General features: G+C 41.0%; 3 protein-coding genes across 4 annotated transcripts; 2 read left to right on the top strand and 1 right to left on the bottom strand.

The window, feature by feature from the left end:
- Window positions 1-269: 269 nt before the first annotated feature.
- On the top strand, window positions 270-5,134 carry TUBG1 (gamma-tubulin). Its single transcript, XM_078575502.1, has 11 exons — window positions 270-589; window positions 1,264-1,464; window positions 2,241-2,352; window positions 3,356-3,756; window positions 3,972-4,025; window positions 4,106-4,210; window positions 4,295-4,369; window positions 4,451-4,495; window positions 4,587-4,715; window positions 4,788-4,892; window positions 4,955-5,134. The coding sequence occupies exons 1-11, from the start codon at window positions 461-463 to the stop codon at window positions 5,021-5,023; spliced, it is 1,425 nt and encodes a 474-aa protein (XP_078431628.1). The 5' UTR covers window positions 270-460; the 3' UTR covers window positions 5,024-5,134.
- Window positions 5,135-5,306: 172 nt separating this feature from the next.
- On the top strand, window positions 5,307-5,949 carry LOC144703348 (arabinogalactan protein 41-like). Its single transcript, XM_078575506.1, has 2 exons — window positions 5,307-5,588; window positions 5,706-5,949. Exons 1-2 carry the CDS (start codon window positions 5,477-5,479, stop codon window positions 5,807-5,809), a joined length of 216 nt encoding a protein of 71 aa, XP_078431632.1. The 5' UTR covers window positions 5,307-5,476; the 3' UTR covers window positions 5,810-5,949.
- A 38-nt stretch (window positions 5,950-5,987) lies between these two features.
- On the bottom strand, window positions 5,988-9,685 carry LOC144703347 (mitochondrial carrier protein MTM1-like). 2 transcript variants are annotated; one of them, XM_078575505.1, is made up of 10 exons: window positions 9,268-9,685; window positions 8,857-8,946; window positions 8,554-8,595; window positions 8,405-8,464; window positions 8,083-8,253; window positions 7,855-7,954; window positions 7,431-7,525; window positions 7,173-7,322; window positions 6,424-6,482; window positions 5,988-6,291 (listed from the first exon to the last, which is right to left on the bottom strand). In XM_078575505.1, the coding sequence occupies exons 1-10, from the start codon at window positions 9,460-9,462 to the stop codon at window positions 6,156-6,158; spliced, it is 1,098 nt and encodes a 365-aa protein (XP_078431631.1). In that variant the 5' UTR covers window positions 9,463-9,685; the 3' UTR covers window positions 5,988-6,155. The 2 variants fall into 2 exon arrangements, with proteins under 2 accessions (XP_078431631.1, XP_078431630.1); XM_078575504.1 differs by having other exon boundaries at window positions 8,554-8,682.
- Between the last annotated feature and the right edge of the window lie 5,184 nt (window positions 9,686-14,869).

Raw genomic sequence — 14,869 nt, forward strand, 5'->3', positions numbered from 1 at the left:
TTACAGTTCCACTAAACACTGGGCCACCATCAGTTATTTAAGGGAGATAAGTTTGGGTGAAACTGGTCACACTAAAGCCGCAGGGAAATAGAGGAGGAAGGCCAAAACAACTGATACTTGGTGGAATTGTAATGTTAAAATAACATATTAAAATAATACTACCATGCCCAATTTTGGGCCGGCCTCTTAGAAATCAGCCCAGAAGGCCCATTCACCTCTGCCGCCCAACGAAGGAAGTTCAATTCTGAATGCTCTTATTTGTCTTTTTAAGAGATGTTCTACAAAGTTGATCGAATTTCCCTCGCGTTTTCGAAACTTCGTTCCCGGAGAATGAAGGAATTGGATTGAGAAATTTCTCGCAACGAGATCGGGGGCGAGAATCCTTGAAGCGACGACGATCTGGGCATCCGGGGAGGCCACCTTTGTTATCTGCTTCTTCTTGGAGGTTAAACCGGTGAAAATGCCTCGGGAGATCATCACCATTCAGGTGGGGCAATGCGGGAACCAGATCGGGATGGAGTTCTGGAAGCAGCTCTGCCTGGAGCACGGCATCGGCAAAGACGGTCTTCTCGAAGATTTTGCTACTCAGGCAAAGCCCGTTGTCCTCTAGGATTGTTTTGGGCATTTTTCTGATGTTTGTTTACCTTAACAGTCGCTAGGCAGGGGCTGAACGTTCTTTTCCGATGGTTTTTCCGGTTCATACCGCTATCTCGATCGCCCTTTCGTCATTTTTTGTAGTGAACTCTTGCGATTACATCGCTCTAGGGCTTAGCCGACGGTAGGACGAGGTCGCCAGTGTAAATCGCCTTGTACTGTATTGTAATAAATGAGATGAATCCAGGAGATCCGTGTTTAGTTTCATTTGAAGCTTCAGACCTCTGCAGGTGAAGTTTGGGTAGTTATGAATGCGTCCTTGATGATCAGTTGCATTTAGACAAGTTTAAAATACCACTCCATCATTCAGGTTTTGTTAGCATCAAGAATCATCGAATCGATTATTGTGTATGCCTTATAAAAGAATTCTAATGTTCATGAATAGAATGACTTGAAAAATTAGCAATCCCGAATGTGAGTTTCGTACTAACATGCATGGTTGGTGTGCTCCCCTGGTCCGTTGATATGTTCTTCGAACCAGGGCCTCGATTGTTAATAAGGTTTTGTACTGTTTTCGATTCATTTAAACTGGTTCACTCTCCTTTGCAGTCGTTACTATTTCTGGCATAGGCATCGTCAATGAAAATTTTAATGCCGTTCTATTCTCAGGGAGGCGACCGAAAAGATGTATTTTTTTACCAAGCTGATGATCAGCATTATATTCCTCGCGCTCTTCTGATGGACTTGGAGCCCAGAGTTATAAACGGCATCCAGAACAGTGAATATCGTAATCTTTACAACCATGAAAATATCTTTGTCTCGGATCATGGCGGCGGCGCGGGAAATAACTGGGCTAGTGGATATCATCAGGTTCGCTTCACCGCAATTTTTTTCCGTTGACTTATTAAAACTTTCGAATATGTATTTCAGAGGCTAGGATTTCAGTGAGAAAGTATATACCCCGTCAACATCATTCACTACAGTTAGCTTGACAAATCAAAATACTCATCATGATAGAATTTTTCATCAATGTCAAAGCTTCCGTGTTGCGGCCATTGTATCTAAGCTTGTGGCACCATTTTAAGAACAACAATTTGTCGACCTGAGATTTTTTTTTGGTTCTCTTTTAGATTGATTTCTTAAGTTTCGTACTGTTCTCCATTATTTCAACTAATGCAGCTAATACCTCCACTGACTTGTGTCATCGGATACTCTCCTGTCATTAAACCTTGGAAAAAATATATAGTTTAACTCCTAAAGTTTCTTCTATTTGCTTGCTTGCTTCTTTACTTAAGTTATCCGGGTTTAAATCTTTAATGCTATTTTCAGTGTTGCAATGTATTTTTCAAACACCTTGGGAGAATAGATCATTCTAGAATTAATAATAACCCATTATATTCTTTCAAAAAATAATAATAATTCATTTTATGGAGTGTTTTTGGATGAATGCAAATCAGATAATTTTCATTTGATTGCATTGTGGCCCCCCATCTATTATCTCGGGAAATCTCTTTTGACAGACGCACTTTATACCAGGGAATCATTTTTCGTTAAGTTTCGACTCCTCTCAATCATCCACCCATGGGAAAAACTCCTCTAAATGTATTTTTCTTGTGTTTATACTGATTATTCTTATTTTGAACTAGGGTGAGCAAGTTGTTGATGACATAATGGATATGGTGGACAGAGAGGCAGATGGAAGTGACAGCCTCGAAGGATTTGTTCTATGCCACTCAATTGCTGGGGGAACTGGCTCAGGTATCATTTTTAGTCTCCTTCCATTTCTAATTCCAAACATTTGATATGGGTTTTAATTCCCTCCTACAAGGGTCGTTAGGTCATTTTACTACTTCAAGGGTACTTCAAAGAATTGGAAGTATGTCCTTTGGTGCTGAAAGAACACTCTTTTGACGAACAAACAGCCAAAAATCGTGTTCGGTTCGTTCGCGAACAATTGCGGAACGAACGACATCCCCACTTGTGCTGCATCTGAGACCATAAATCTACGCATGGATCTCGTAAGGGTGCAAGGCTAGAATGAAGAAGAGACAGAAGTTCATAATATTCAATATTTTCACCGATTATTACTATGCTGGCAGAATAAAAAACTGTGACATTTTATCTCGAGAAAGTGGTTATCAGGTTTTGATATCACCGTTTTTATCAACAAAATTACATCGTAGAAGATCATAGAGTTTAGAATAGCTGAGGTCTGATATTCGTTGAGTTAAAGATAGACCAACTTAAATATTACAGTATCAACGTCACCAGGATATCAATTGGATGTTTAATCAGAGAAAGATGCATTCGTATGCTCCATTTTTATTAGAAAAAGGGGAAAGTATCAAGAACTAAAAATCGTACCAAAGTGAATGGGACACCGGTGAAGAATCTGAAAGACCCATTGCTGAATAATGAGATTGCAAGATGCATAGAATGTTCCAAAAAACCCGCGTTCTTTTCCCCTCACATGTTCGCGAACGGTTCGCCAACATTGGTCGCCTGGTATTTTCTGTTAGTGTTTGCGTTTGTTCGCGAACTTTCACTCATTCGGGAACAAATGAAATATTTTTTTCCAATTCCTAGGTACTTCCATCATTTGATTTCATCTTCATTAACACATTTGTATATTGGCCAATTGTTTCCTTAATGATTAGAAGAATTACTAGGTAAAAGTGCCTAGCTTAACCTCTGTGTTATTCAATGGAGTCATTTTTCTTGCTTTTCTTATTTTTTTCAATGGAGACATTTTTCACTACAGGAATGGGCTCGTATCTCTTGGAGACATTGAATGAACGGTACAGCAAAAAGCTGGTGCAGACGTACAGTGTTTTCCCCAATCAGATGGAGACTAGCGACGTGGTCGTTCAACCTTATAATTCGCTCTTGACACTCAAGCGGTTGACCTTAAACGCGGACTGTGTGGTCGTCCTCGACAACACTGCTCTAAATAGGATCGCCGTTGAGAGGCTTCATCTGTCAAACCCTACATTTGCGCAAACAAATTCCTTAGTCTCCACTGTGATGTCAGCCAGCACTACTACTCTGCGGTATCCGGGATATATGAATAATGACTTGGTCGGTCTTCTTGCTTCGTTGATTCCTACGCCAAGATGTCATTTTCTAATGACAGGGTACACACCACTCACTGTCGAACGTCAGGTAAGATCTCGAGAAACACTTTCTATGTTTAAAATTTACCGGATCAATTAGATGAATAATCATCGGTCAGCTTTTTAACTTTTTTCAAAAAAGGTAAATCTGTCTCGCTTCTATTTTAAAGTGCTCTTCATAGAAAGCCCATCTTTGCCAATAGACCTTGAGCTTGTCTTGAGCTTGTCATGTCGAGCTGACCCAAAAAAATTGTGTTTTAATAGGTCAACGTGATTCGGAAGACGACTGTTCTAGACGTCATGAGACGGTTATTACAGGTACGATTTCTCTTTGAAGTTTGGTTATGAGACTGCGGGCCCTTTTGACTGATTTAACCTTACATTCCTTCGCGTTTCAGACGAAGAACATCATGGTTTCTTCTTACGCACGTACGAAGGAAGCGAGCCAAGCAAAATACATCTCGATCTTAAACATTATTCAGGGAGAAGTGGATCCCACACAGGTGCTCTTGCCCTTTTGCATTTTTTGCATCGTTCTTTTTTCTTCGTGTTAATTCGTTTTTAGTGTTATTTTTTCCACCCAACAGGTTCATGAAAGCCTGCAGAGGATTCGCGAGAGGAAATTGGTCAACTTCATAGAATGGGGCCCAGCCAGTATTCAGGTCAACTGATTAATTCTGCAACATTATAAAGTTGACCCACATTTCCCCACTAACCCATATCAATGAATGAAATATTTTCAGGTCGCGCTCTCCAGGAAGTCCCCCTACGTCCAAACAGCTCACCGGGTAAAACCACTGATTCATCCTATTTCATCTTAAAAACAAGAAAAACATGAAATCAAAAGAAAAAAACAACTATATTTTCTCTTTCGCACAGGTGAGTGGTCTTATGCTGGCGAACCACACAAGCATACGCCATCTCTTCGGCAAGTGCCTGAGCCAGTACGAGAAGCTGAGGAAGAAGCAAGCCTTCCTCGACAACTACCGCAAGTTCCCCATGTTCGCGGTGGGCGGCCCATCTACTTTCATCTCTCTCTCTTCTTCGCACTATCTCTCTCTCTAACCATGTCGAGAGCAGGACAACGATCTCTCCGAGTTCGACGAGTCCAGAGAGATAATCGAGAACCTTGTCGACGAGTACAAAGCCTGCGAATCGCCGGACTACATCAAATGGGGATTAGAGGTATCTTCTTTTCTTGCATGTAACTAACATTACTTGAAACTTATACGGTAAAATCTTGGCAGGATCCAGACAGATCCATGACCGACGAGGGAAGCATCTCCGGATTACTGGATTCCAAGCTCACCCTATAAAACCCAGGTGAACGACCAACTCTCTCTCTCTCTCTCTCTATTCCCCTTCTTTCTCTCTCTAAAACCAGAAGAAAAAACAAGCCGAAAGGGACGCGTCCAGCCTGGTCTGGGGCTCGCAAGCAAAAAAAATCTGCAATCACCGTCTCAAATGGCGAAATCCTGCCGCCATGTCAGACGCATGGAGCCAAGAACGACATCCGTGATGATCCAACCGGGCGTATAAGATCTGATCATGGGTTGGAGCAGATTAGGGAATCGCAGCGGACCAGGCTGGCGCAGAGAAGCGTATGACCAGGACGAGCACATGGGCGGCAAAAGGAGGAAGCTTTCTGCCTTCCTCTCAAAACCGCTGTTTATATAAGAGAGGGTCTGCCCAGGAAACCCTAGTTTTTCTCTTCCCCTGTGCGCTTTTAGAGAGAGAAAGGGGGGCCTGTCTTGCAGAATTGTTCATCCATGGCGGCAGCCTGGCAGAGATTGATGGTGGTGGTCGCTCTTGTTTTTGGGATTGCTCTGCCTGTTGTTCAATCGCATGAGCATGCCCCTGCTCCTGCACCCACCAGTGATGGTGGGCTGACCCTGTTCTTGATTTTTTTTTTTCTTGGTTGTTTCTTTTATTTATGTTCTGTTCTTGAGAAATGAGGGGTTTGTTTTTTTTTTCTTTTTTCTTTAATTTTTTTTGTAGGGGTTTCAATTGATCAGGGAATCGCGTACATGCTGATGCTGGTGGCGCTGGTTCTCACTTACCTCATCCATCCTCTCGACGCCTCCTCGTACAAGCTCTTCTGACTCTTCTCTTCTTTCTGTTGTTCTTCCCCGTTTGTGAATCCTCGATTCTTGGTTGATCCCCCCCCCCTTCTCTCGTTGTAGCGTTGCCACTCTCGGTTACTCTTATTTTTCTTATTTTAAGATGATGGGTTTTATGCGCATGCCACTTGCTGGAATGTCCTCCGAGAACACAATAAAAAATTAAAAAAAGATTGACCGGAAACGTCAAAGATTACCCAATTAGGACTATCCGATTGGGAGATTACATGGTATAAATCATTCGTGCCAAATAATGTTGGGGAAAATTGGAGAGTATGTGGGCAAGGGCGAGATTATTTGTGAACTCTTCCGTTGACCTCGGCAAAGGTCAATGCGGCGAGGAGTGTCTCTGGTGCAGCACGTGCTTCACGACCTCGTAGAAGGAGACGACGATGCCGACGGAGGGCCCCGCACGTGCCACCCGCGGCCCAACTCCTGTAAATAGTCCTCTCGCTCCGCTCTCCCTGTCAATGATTCGATGAGTAATTGATTAATAAAATCGGTGTTTTTTCCCACTGAAATATAGCGAGAAATTAGACTAATTCAGGATTGGATGAAACTTGAGATGGAGGATGAAAAGAAAAATGGGAGTCTACCTCCAAACATCGGTCAGCATTTGCCTGGTGGTGGTACTCAACGCCTTGCTCGGATCCCTCTGTGATGCAGTCAAAAGATTAAGAAAGGATATCAAATAAACAGAGAAAAGTCCAGCCTCGTCTTCCCTAAAAATAAATGATTTTTCTTTTGGTTCTATAAATTCTTGGAGGGTTTATTCGACAGTTCAAGCGAATCTTCCTAATCTTGATCCTAATTGAATTTTAATAAAAATCTAAGAATTTGAAACCAAATTCATTCAATAAACGGATATAATATGGGGAGCATGAAGAGAGAAAATAAAGAGAGGAAAAGAATTTTGGTTTGCGCCAATCTTACACTTTATTATGCTAGTGAATTTTACTAAAAATCACTAAGAATCTGAAACCAAAATCATTCAATAAATGGATAACGTCTCGGGAACACGAAGAGGGAAAATAAAGAGAAGAAAAGAATTCTGGTTTGCGCCAATCTTACTTTTTATTATACTAAAAATCGTCTAAATGGCTAAGTGAATTGTGCTAAAAACCTCTGAAAATTTGAAACCGGTCGTATTCAATAAATGGACATAATAGGGAGCAAAAAGATATTTGGTTTGCGCCAATCTTACTTATTATCATGCTAAATGAATCGTACTGAAAATTTCTGAGAATTTGAAACCAACACCATTCTAAAAATTAATATAATATGAGGCTCATGAAAAGAGAATATAAAGAGAAAATGGAATTTTAGTTTGATTGATGACACGCACCTCAATCTGTCTGCGAGTTTTTACAACGTCGAGTGGACAGGTGAAAGCAGCTGCGATGCTTCCAGCGACAAACCCGGCAGAGAAATTGGCGCCCAGCACGCTCGTTGCCGTTGCCTCTTCACCAACAATACCCAGTAGTTTTCTTCGCATCTATTCCAACAGTTGATATATCGATATCAGAGAGAGCCAACAACTCGAAAAAACTCAAAAAATGATTATAATAATAATAATTGCTATAACATGAATATGAATAATTACCGGCTCGAGCGTTGACCAACAAATTGCGGAAAAGGGAACGTCTCGTGCAAGTTGTGCTCCCAGACCCGTCCACAAGACTCGGAAATTTTGGACCGCTATGAAAACGAAACATGGGGAACGATTAAAGTCATTCGTGGAGCAAGAAGCAAAGACTATGCAGTCATTCATTCTAATTCACATTGAAGAAGATGAGTTTAAAGAGCACTTCAATAGATTGTGAACTTTCAGCGAAAGGCATAACAAGTCCACAGCAGAATGTGGAAGCAAGAATCAATGACAAAATCATACAGACAATGAGAAGCAGTCTACAATGCGTCAAGGGAAAATTTTATACTAATATATTAAATACTGCGCTGAAATGATTTTTCTCCTTCTCTTTGAGAATGTGGAATCTAAGCAAAAACACGGGATACGAGGCACATACTGTTTGGCGTGGTGCCGGCGCTCTTTACAGGTGAAAGAAGCTCAACCAATGTTTTCCACACCCCCGGCGGCTTTCCCCCATTTTTCAAATCTTTGAACGCCTACCAATAATTAATCCACAGAAAAAAATAAGTACACAAGAAGAAATATAAAGCGCCAAAAAATTAGAAATATGTCAGCCATATCACAGGAATTTACTGAAAATTAAGATGAATCAGATCTAAAGTACCTGCATTCTTGTTCGTGCGAGTTCTATAGGAGAGCAGGCTATGCATGCCAACGACCGAGCAACTGATCCCGACAATAAAGGGGTGTATGGTGTCAGAGCCGGAAGATTCTTGGTCGTGAAGTCCTCGGTCCAGTTGCGAAATACGTCGTAGCATGGTAAGTATATGCCCACCTGATAATTATGAAACCGACGACAAAAAATTAGAAATTGAAGTCTTAACGGCTGGATTATCCCTCGACTATTTCATTTTTAATCCAAAATTTTCTGAGAAAAGTTCAGAATTAAATAACATTGTCAAAGTCGAAATGAGCTAAGAGTTCACCGTCGGTATGGCTAAGGCTAGAGCCGCATTCGTTCCCCTCCATAGCCTAGACACTCCTTCCTGGATAATTATGTTAAAATGAGTTTTTTTGAAAATTGATTCAAAGGTACACATACCTCAACTCATGAAATAGCGGAGGGGATACCAACCTGCCTTATGATTTTGTTGAAAACATCGAGCGTCCCCTTATACTGAAAACAATCAGGGGGGCAAACTATTTCAGACCCAAAGATTCCACCACGGGTGCATGATGTAGAACATCTGATATCTGAAAAAATCTGAATAAGAAATCAAGCTATCGTTAAAAATGAGGTTGGAATGTCCAAAATAAATCAAATTAACAATCTCTGCGCGGTCATAGCAAAAATATTACACGACGGCAATCCGCTCTAGATCATTCAAACAATTTCTGAAGATGTTAAATATCAGAGATTGTAGAGAGTTCTCCGTACCGAGTTTGACCCCAAGGAAACAATGTGCCTTCTAACATAAGGCTCGTACGGATGATAAGGAACTCCAGCTGCCTGTGCCTGCAATCTAGTCTGGTCGATTCCCCAGAAAGACATCAGAACTTCATCGAAGACGATCAACGGAAAACACGGAAAGAACACCCGATGAAACTTAAAAAGTTACAACGAAGCAACCATCGTAAGAGACTGCAAGTAAAAAGAGGAAATTATAACCGGAGCCCCAATCACAAGCTACTCACGGACCCAGAAGCAAGAACAAAGTCTCCCGGGAATTATTCCCAACGAGGAAGCCTCGATCTTTGATCACAAATAAAACGAAAAGCGACAGAGCAAACACAATGACACAGCAGGAATCGCAAAAACCGAAAGATTCTAGTAAGGGAGATGGATGACCTTGGCGACATCAAGCGGGTTCACGAGGATGGCGGAGAGAACCGCAGACCCAGCGGCGGCGACGGACCTCTCTCCGAAGCTCATTTCCGTATCGCAAGATCCCCGAACGGAAGATAAGGCAGGCAAGGAAGAGTACGAGGTAGAAACGCTACCCCCATCATCGCGGCCAGGCTTGACCCTAGACGAAGTGCTCATCCAAAAAGGAATTCAGAACACCCCCCCCATGGAAAACGAGCGATTGTGGGTAGGAAAGAAGCCGCCTTTACTCTATCGCGCGCGACAAACCACCGATTATCGACGGAGAAGGAAGGAAGAGGGAACGGAGGGCCCTGGGCTAGGAAAGGGAAGGAGAGAAGAGCACCGCCTCCGAGTTGCGCGCGCCACGTCGCCTCTTCCTTGGCCTGCAATTCTCTCTTGGTCGAAGTCGGCGAAACCTATATACATATATATATATATATATATATTTTTTTTTTTCTCTGGCTCCGGAGTGTTTGCTCAACTTCGATCCAATGGACCACAGATGAGCCTATAATGACCCATTTCAATGGGCCCTCTTTGTCTATCGCTAAAGCAGAATCTGGAGCCAGTTATAGTGCAGGGACGCGGACGGGACGGTTTTTTCATCCCAGGATGAAAACATCGGCCCGTTCGCGAGGTTGGACGATAACCGGGATGGAAATTCGTCCCAAGATGAACAGACGGCACAGTTTCCATCCACTCAGATGAAAAAACCGTCCCGTCAGTGTCCCTGCACTGATTTCGGACGTCGAACGGGACGATTATCATCCCGTCCCATCCATCATCCACGTCCAAGATGATCCAGAATTACACTAGTCCAGGGACGCAGACGGGACGGTTTTTTTATCCCAGGATGAAAAAATCATCCCGTCCGCGAGGTTGGACGAAAACCGGGACGAAAATTTGTCCCGAGATGAACGAACGGGATGGTTTTTGTCCACGGACGAAAAAAATGTCCCGTCGGGAGGTTTCGGTAAAAAACCATCCGTTTGCGTCCCTGTACTGATTCTGGACGTCGGACGGGATGATCTTCGTTCCGTCCCGGCCATCGTCCACGACCCTGATGATCCGGAACTATAGAGCCAGTAAGTAAGGTTGGCAGAGAATGACTATTTCATCCCCAAATTTTGGCATAGTTTTCTCTACCAGACCAATGATGAAATGATGATGGGATCACTTGTGCATATGATGATGATGGGTCATCTTCATTGCTGTCGACTTCATAAGCAAATTTGAACCCTAGTAGTAAGGCTTGAAGGAGATGGAGCAAGCTGATCTGGGATTTTCTATAATGTATTACAAGATAAAAGTAGATACAAATAATGAATATGATTTGATTTTTTACATATTATTTTTCATGGCAAAAACGACTGGAAATATATGTATGACTTTTTGAGATTTTACTTGAAATTATTTGAGGTTGGAAATGGCTATAGGTGACAGATATTAATTTTTAGTATTTTTATAATTACACGTAATTTTTAGATGCTAACAAATAAACAAAAGTACCTGAATAGCATTCAGAAATGGTGGTTGATGGTGGCATACCTCGCACCTGCATGTAGTCTCCATTTCTTGTGTCAAGGGGAACTGGGCAAGTCGTGGATCACCCTATGCCATCCAAAACTTTAGTCAAAATCTGGGATTTTCAGCAGCCCCACACCCCACATCCCCCCCAGTGCAGCAGCCAAAGCACAATTGTAGGCAGTTGAGGTGGGAAGCAAGTTCATAGTCAATGATGGGGGTGAACACATACAGTAGCAAAACAACATAAAAAATGGGTTTTTGAGGGACAAATAACTTAAATTTTAACTTAGATATAATGTAATGTTTGTAGAAATAAAAATGCTGATGTTAGAGAGATGTAATGATACAACGATATCAATTGAGTGATGAAAAATTGAGGAATAGGGGGAAATAGACGAGGATGATGGTGAAATTTTGATCTACCATCTTAAAGTGTTGATAACTTTTTGTCTTAAGCCCCTAATGCCTATTCCTAAAATTGTATCCTTATCTTTTGCCAATATCACACTTTTTTTTCTACAAGAAAAAATTGGCAAAGGACGATGAAAGCCTTGTCTTACTGAATAACCACTACTAAAGCAAATCTAGAGTGAGGTGAAGATAGATAGGGAGAGAGATGAATATAATATTTATACATAGTACATGATTTAAAATGCCTTTCTATTATTATTTTTTTCTGTCATTGCCATTCCTTCCTCTTTTTCACTCATTGAGAGCTCTGTCATTTGCATTTCATGTTTCCTTTTAGGAGGAAATTTAGAGATATTTGTAAATAGATCTAAGATGTTGCCATACCATTCTAACTGGTCTTTTTAAGCCCAAAAATGAAACCCTCCAATTCGGCCCAATAGCCCAAGAAACAACTTAAAATTCACATGGTATGTTCGAGTCCTCTAATAATCATCCTTTTTAATTCATGTAAATATCCATCAGTTATGAATGTATTAGAATTAATCTTATATGAAAGTATGAAATATTCAAATAATGTAGTCAATAAAATGGTAATTTTAGTAATATGCTTAAATTTGTATATTGCACGGAGTTATGGACCAGTTTATCATGTTATCACAGTCGGCATCCTCTTATCAGATTTTTTAATTACATTGATTAAATAAATCATGAAATAATCTACTATTCAGTATTATTAACATATATAGATCCTGTAAATTAATTGATATGAAAATACTGAGCCATACAAAATATTCACAATATATAGATATGTTTCTCATTTCAATATCTGGGTTAATGGTTGCTGAATTTAAATATCAAACTAAATTAATAAAATTACTCTTTCATATTTAGTCACATTTCTTCTACGTCTACTCCAATACAAATCATTTTAAAGATCTGAAATCATATATCTAACTGATAAACATATTTCTAGCACTTATGAGCCTACGAAAAAGTAATAAATTATTTTTTTTCTTCCACGAGGATAAACACCTTAATTTCCATATAGCTAAGCGTAAACATTTTATAAATATTAATGGACAATTTTTAATTTAGATTACCACATAAAACCCCTTAAGTTGGATCAAAGGTCTAAAATCATACTACTAACTTCTAAACATATTTCTATCATTTATGGGCCTACAAAAAATAAGAAATTGAATTTCTTCTTCCTCCTGGATCAACCCTGCTTAATTTTCATCCGACTAAAAATAAGCATTTTATAAATATTACTGGAAATGTTTGAATGAAAATTAGCACATTAAACCCCTAAATTTGAATTTATAATGGAATGCCCACAAATATGGGCAAGTCAAAACATTCATTTGATTCTAGTGTTTTTTGTGGGCAATGATCCTGTTTCATAGATGATTGTGTCAATGATGGCGTGAGTCATGGCATCAATAGTGATGCCAGGGATGGCATAGACAACAACTCCAGTGATGGTGTTGATAACACCATCAGAGGTGACATTAGTATTGCAAGTGATGTACAAATGGGATGGTTTATCTGAGATATGTCATGGGTGATGCTGTACATGGCAAAAACAATGCCAAAAGCGGCATTTGTGATGAACAAGGAGACTACACCTGAAGCAAGTCATATGCATGATGAATGTCCATTGATGCTTTTCACGAACACTCCTCTTGGATCCATGCAGATCAATATGTTTATGGGATGGATGACATTACCCATAAGATGGAGATCTATGGCTACAATTGTGTTTTTTTTTACAGTTCTCTTAGGCTGCTTACTCCTTTGACCCTGTTTATAATTCCATTCATAGTCCCCAACGGATATGTAGAAGTGAACTTTCTATTTTTATATCCCCCTCAAAGTCTCATCCCTAGTGTGTTTGGCACTCTTCATGTGAAGGGGTCAAGCCTCCACTTTATGAGTTTTATTGTGGGAATGATTCCCAACATGTTATGGTGTAGAGTGAGAGATCAAACTGACTAGATGTCATTATGAATGATAATGTGTTGGTTTCTACAAGCCTTGATATGGTGAAGAAATCATAACGATCCACAGTGAAAGACTTTAGCAAAATCGTAACGGCATCTATAAAATATTGAAACTAATTACCTTGACATGGATCACATTCATAATTCCTTTGATCCTTAAACAACTCGCGTGGATCTTCTCATGTGTGCACCCTCTAGAAGTATCCACGCAGTCTTCAGCACGTCGAATCTCCTCTTTCTCGTTGACGAGCCACGTTCAATCTCCCTCGCCATTGTTATGCGATCCCAATCACATTGGAAGTGAAGAGGAGTGTGGGGATAGTGGAGAAGAAGGGGAAGGCCCCCTGAAAAATTCTGGCCTGGGTGAATTTTGTTTAGGGCCTTCTCCTATTTATACTAAGTGGGTATTTTTTATAACGGTTAATAGCACGAAATATCCCAAACTTTTTCAAAAATTTGAGATATAACTTCATTTTTTTGGCACGGTATATCTCAAACTCTCTAAGTCGACGCCGACATATCCCAGTGATGACGTGGAATCCATCATGGCTGCTAGGTAGATTTTTGGCCAGATTTTGACCTGGCAGAATCCACTTGGCAGCCACGATGGATTCCACGTCGTAATGTGTTTTCTGATAAGAGAGAGAGAGGCATTCTAGAGAGAGAGAGAAGGAGAGAGAGAGGCATTCTAGAGAGAGAAAGAGAGGCATTCTAGAGAGAGAGAACGGGAGAGAGAGGCATTCTAGAGAGAAAAAGAGAGGCGTTCTAGAGAGAAAAAGGGAGAGAGAGGCATTTTAGAGAGAGAGAGAAGAGAAGAAGGGAACGAGCAGGGAAATGAGAGAAAACTCACAGAATCGAACATGAAAGCGCGGTCGGGGTCGTCGACGATGGGCGAGAGCGTGCCAAGGGGAAAAGAGTGCCCTTGTTCCTTGACTATGACGACACGCTCTCATCCATCGTCGACGATCCCAACTGCGCTTTCATGTCCAATTCTGTGAGTTTTCTCTCATTTCCCTACTCGTTCCCTTCTTCTCTTCTCTCTCTCTAGAATGCCTCTCTCTCCCTTTCTCTCTCTATCTCTCTCTAGAATGTCTCTCTTTCTCTCTCTATAACACCTCTCTCTCTCTTTATCGCTCTCTCTAGAATGCCTCTCTCTCTCCTTCTCTCTCTCTCTCTAGAATGCCTCTCTCTCTCTTATCGGAAAACACCTGGCAGGTGGAATCCCCGTTATGACGTGGAATCCATCGTGGCTGCCAAGTGGATTCCGCCAGGCCAAAATATGGTAAAAAATCCACCTCGCAGCCACGATGGATTCCACGTCATCACTGGGATATGTCGGCGTCGACTTAGAGTTTGGGATATACCGTGCCAAAAAAAAGTTTAGGTTATATCTCAGATTTTTAAAAAAGCTTGGGATATTTCGTGCTATTAACCCTTTTTATAAAAGCCCCCAAAACTTAAGAATATCTTCCGATGTCCAAAAGACCATTTGCTTGTGACCCTTTAGGGCCATGTATTAGTCTAGTTAATGACTCAAGTGGCCCAATAAAGTTTAATGTCACATAAATTTAACCCAATCAATAGGTTGAGCCTCCAACCTGTGGGTTGCCAAGCTACACCTCATGCTCTAGAAGATACAAAGG

Source organism: Wolffia australiana, chromosome 5 (assembly GCF_029677425.1).
Source record: "Wolffia australiana isolate 7733 chromosome 5, ASM2967742v1".
Lineage (NCBI taxonomy): Eukaryota > Viridiplantae > Streptophyta > Magnoliopsida > Alismatales > Araceae > Wolffia > Wolffia australiana.

Coding starts and splice junctions, on each gene's coding strand:
- TUBG1 (XM_078575502.1), top strand. CDS start 461: ATGCCTCGGGAGATCATCACCATTCAGGTGGGGCAATGCGGGAACCAG. Junction 2,353..3,355: donor TGCTGGGGGAACTGGCTCAG/GTATCATTTTTA, acceptor TTTTCACTACAG/GAATGGGCTCGTATCTCTTG. Junction 4,496..4,586: donor ACGTCCAAACAGCTCACCGG/GTAAAACCACTG, acceptor TCTTTCGCACAG/GTGAGTGGTCTTATGCTGGC.
- LOC144703348 (XM_078575506.1), top strand. CDS start 5,477: ATGGCGGCAGCCTGGCAGAGATTGATGGTGGTGGTCGCTCTTGTTTTT. Junction 5,589..5,705: donor TCCTGCACCCACCAGTGATG/GTGGGCTGACCC, acceptor TTTTTTTTGTAG/GGGTTTCAATTGATCAGGGA.
- LOC144703347 (XM_078575504.1), bottom strand. CDS start 9,462: ATGAGCACTTCGTCTAGGGTCAAGCCTGGCCGCGATGATGGGGGTAGC. Junction 8,947..9,267: donor ACCCGCTTGATGTCGCCAAG/GTCATCCATCTC, acceptor GGAATCGACCAG/ACTAGATTGCAGGCACAGGC. Junction 6,483..7,172: donor AAACTCGCAGACAGATTGAG/GTGCGTGTCATC, acceptor ACTGCATCACAG/AGGGATCCGAGCAAGGCGTT.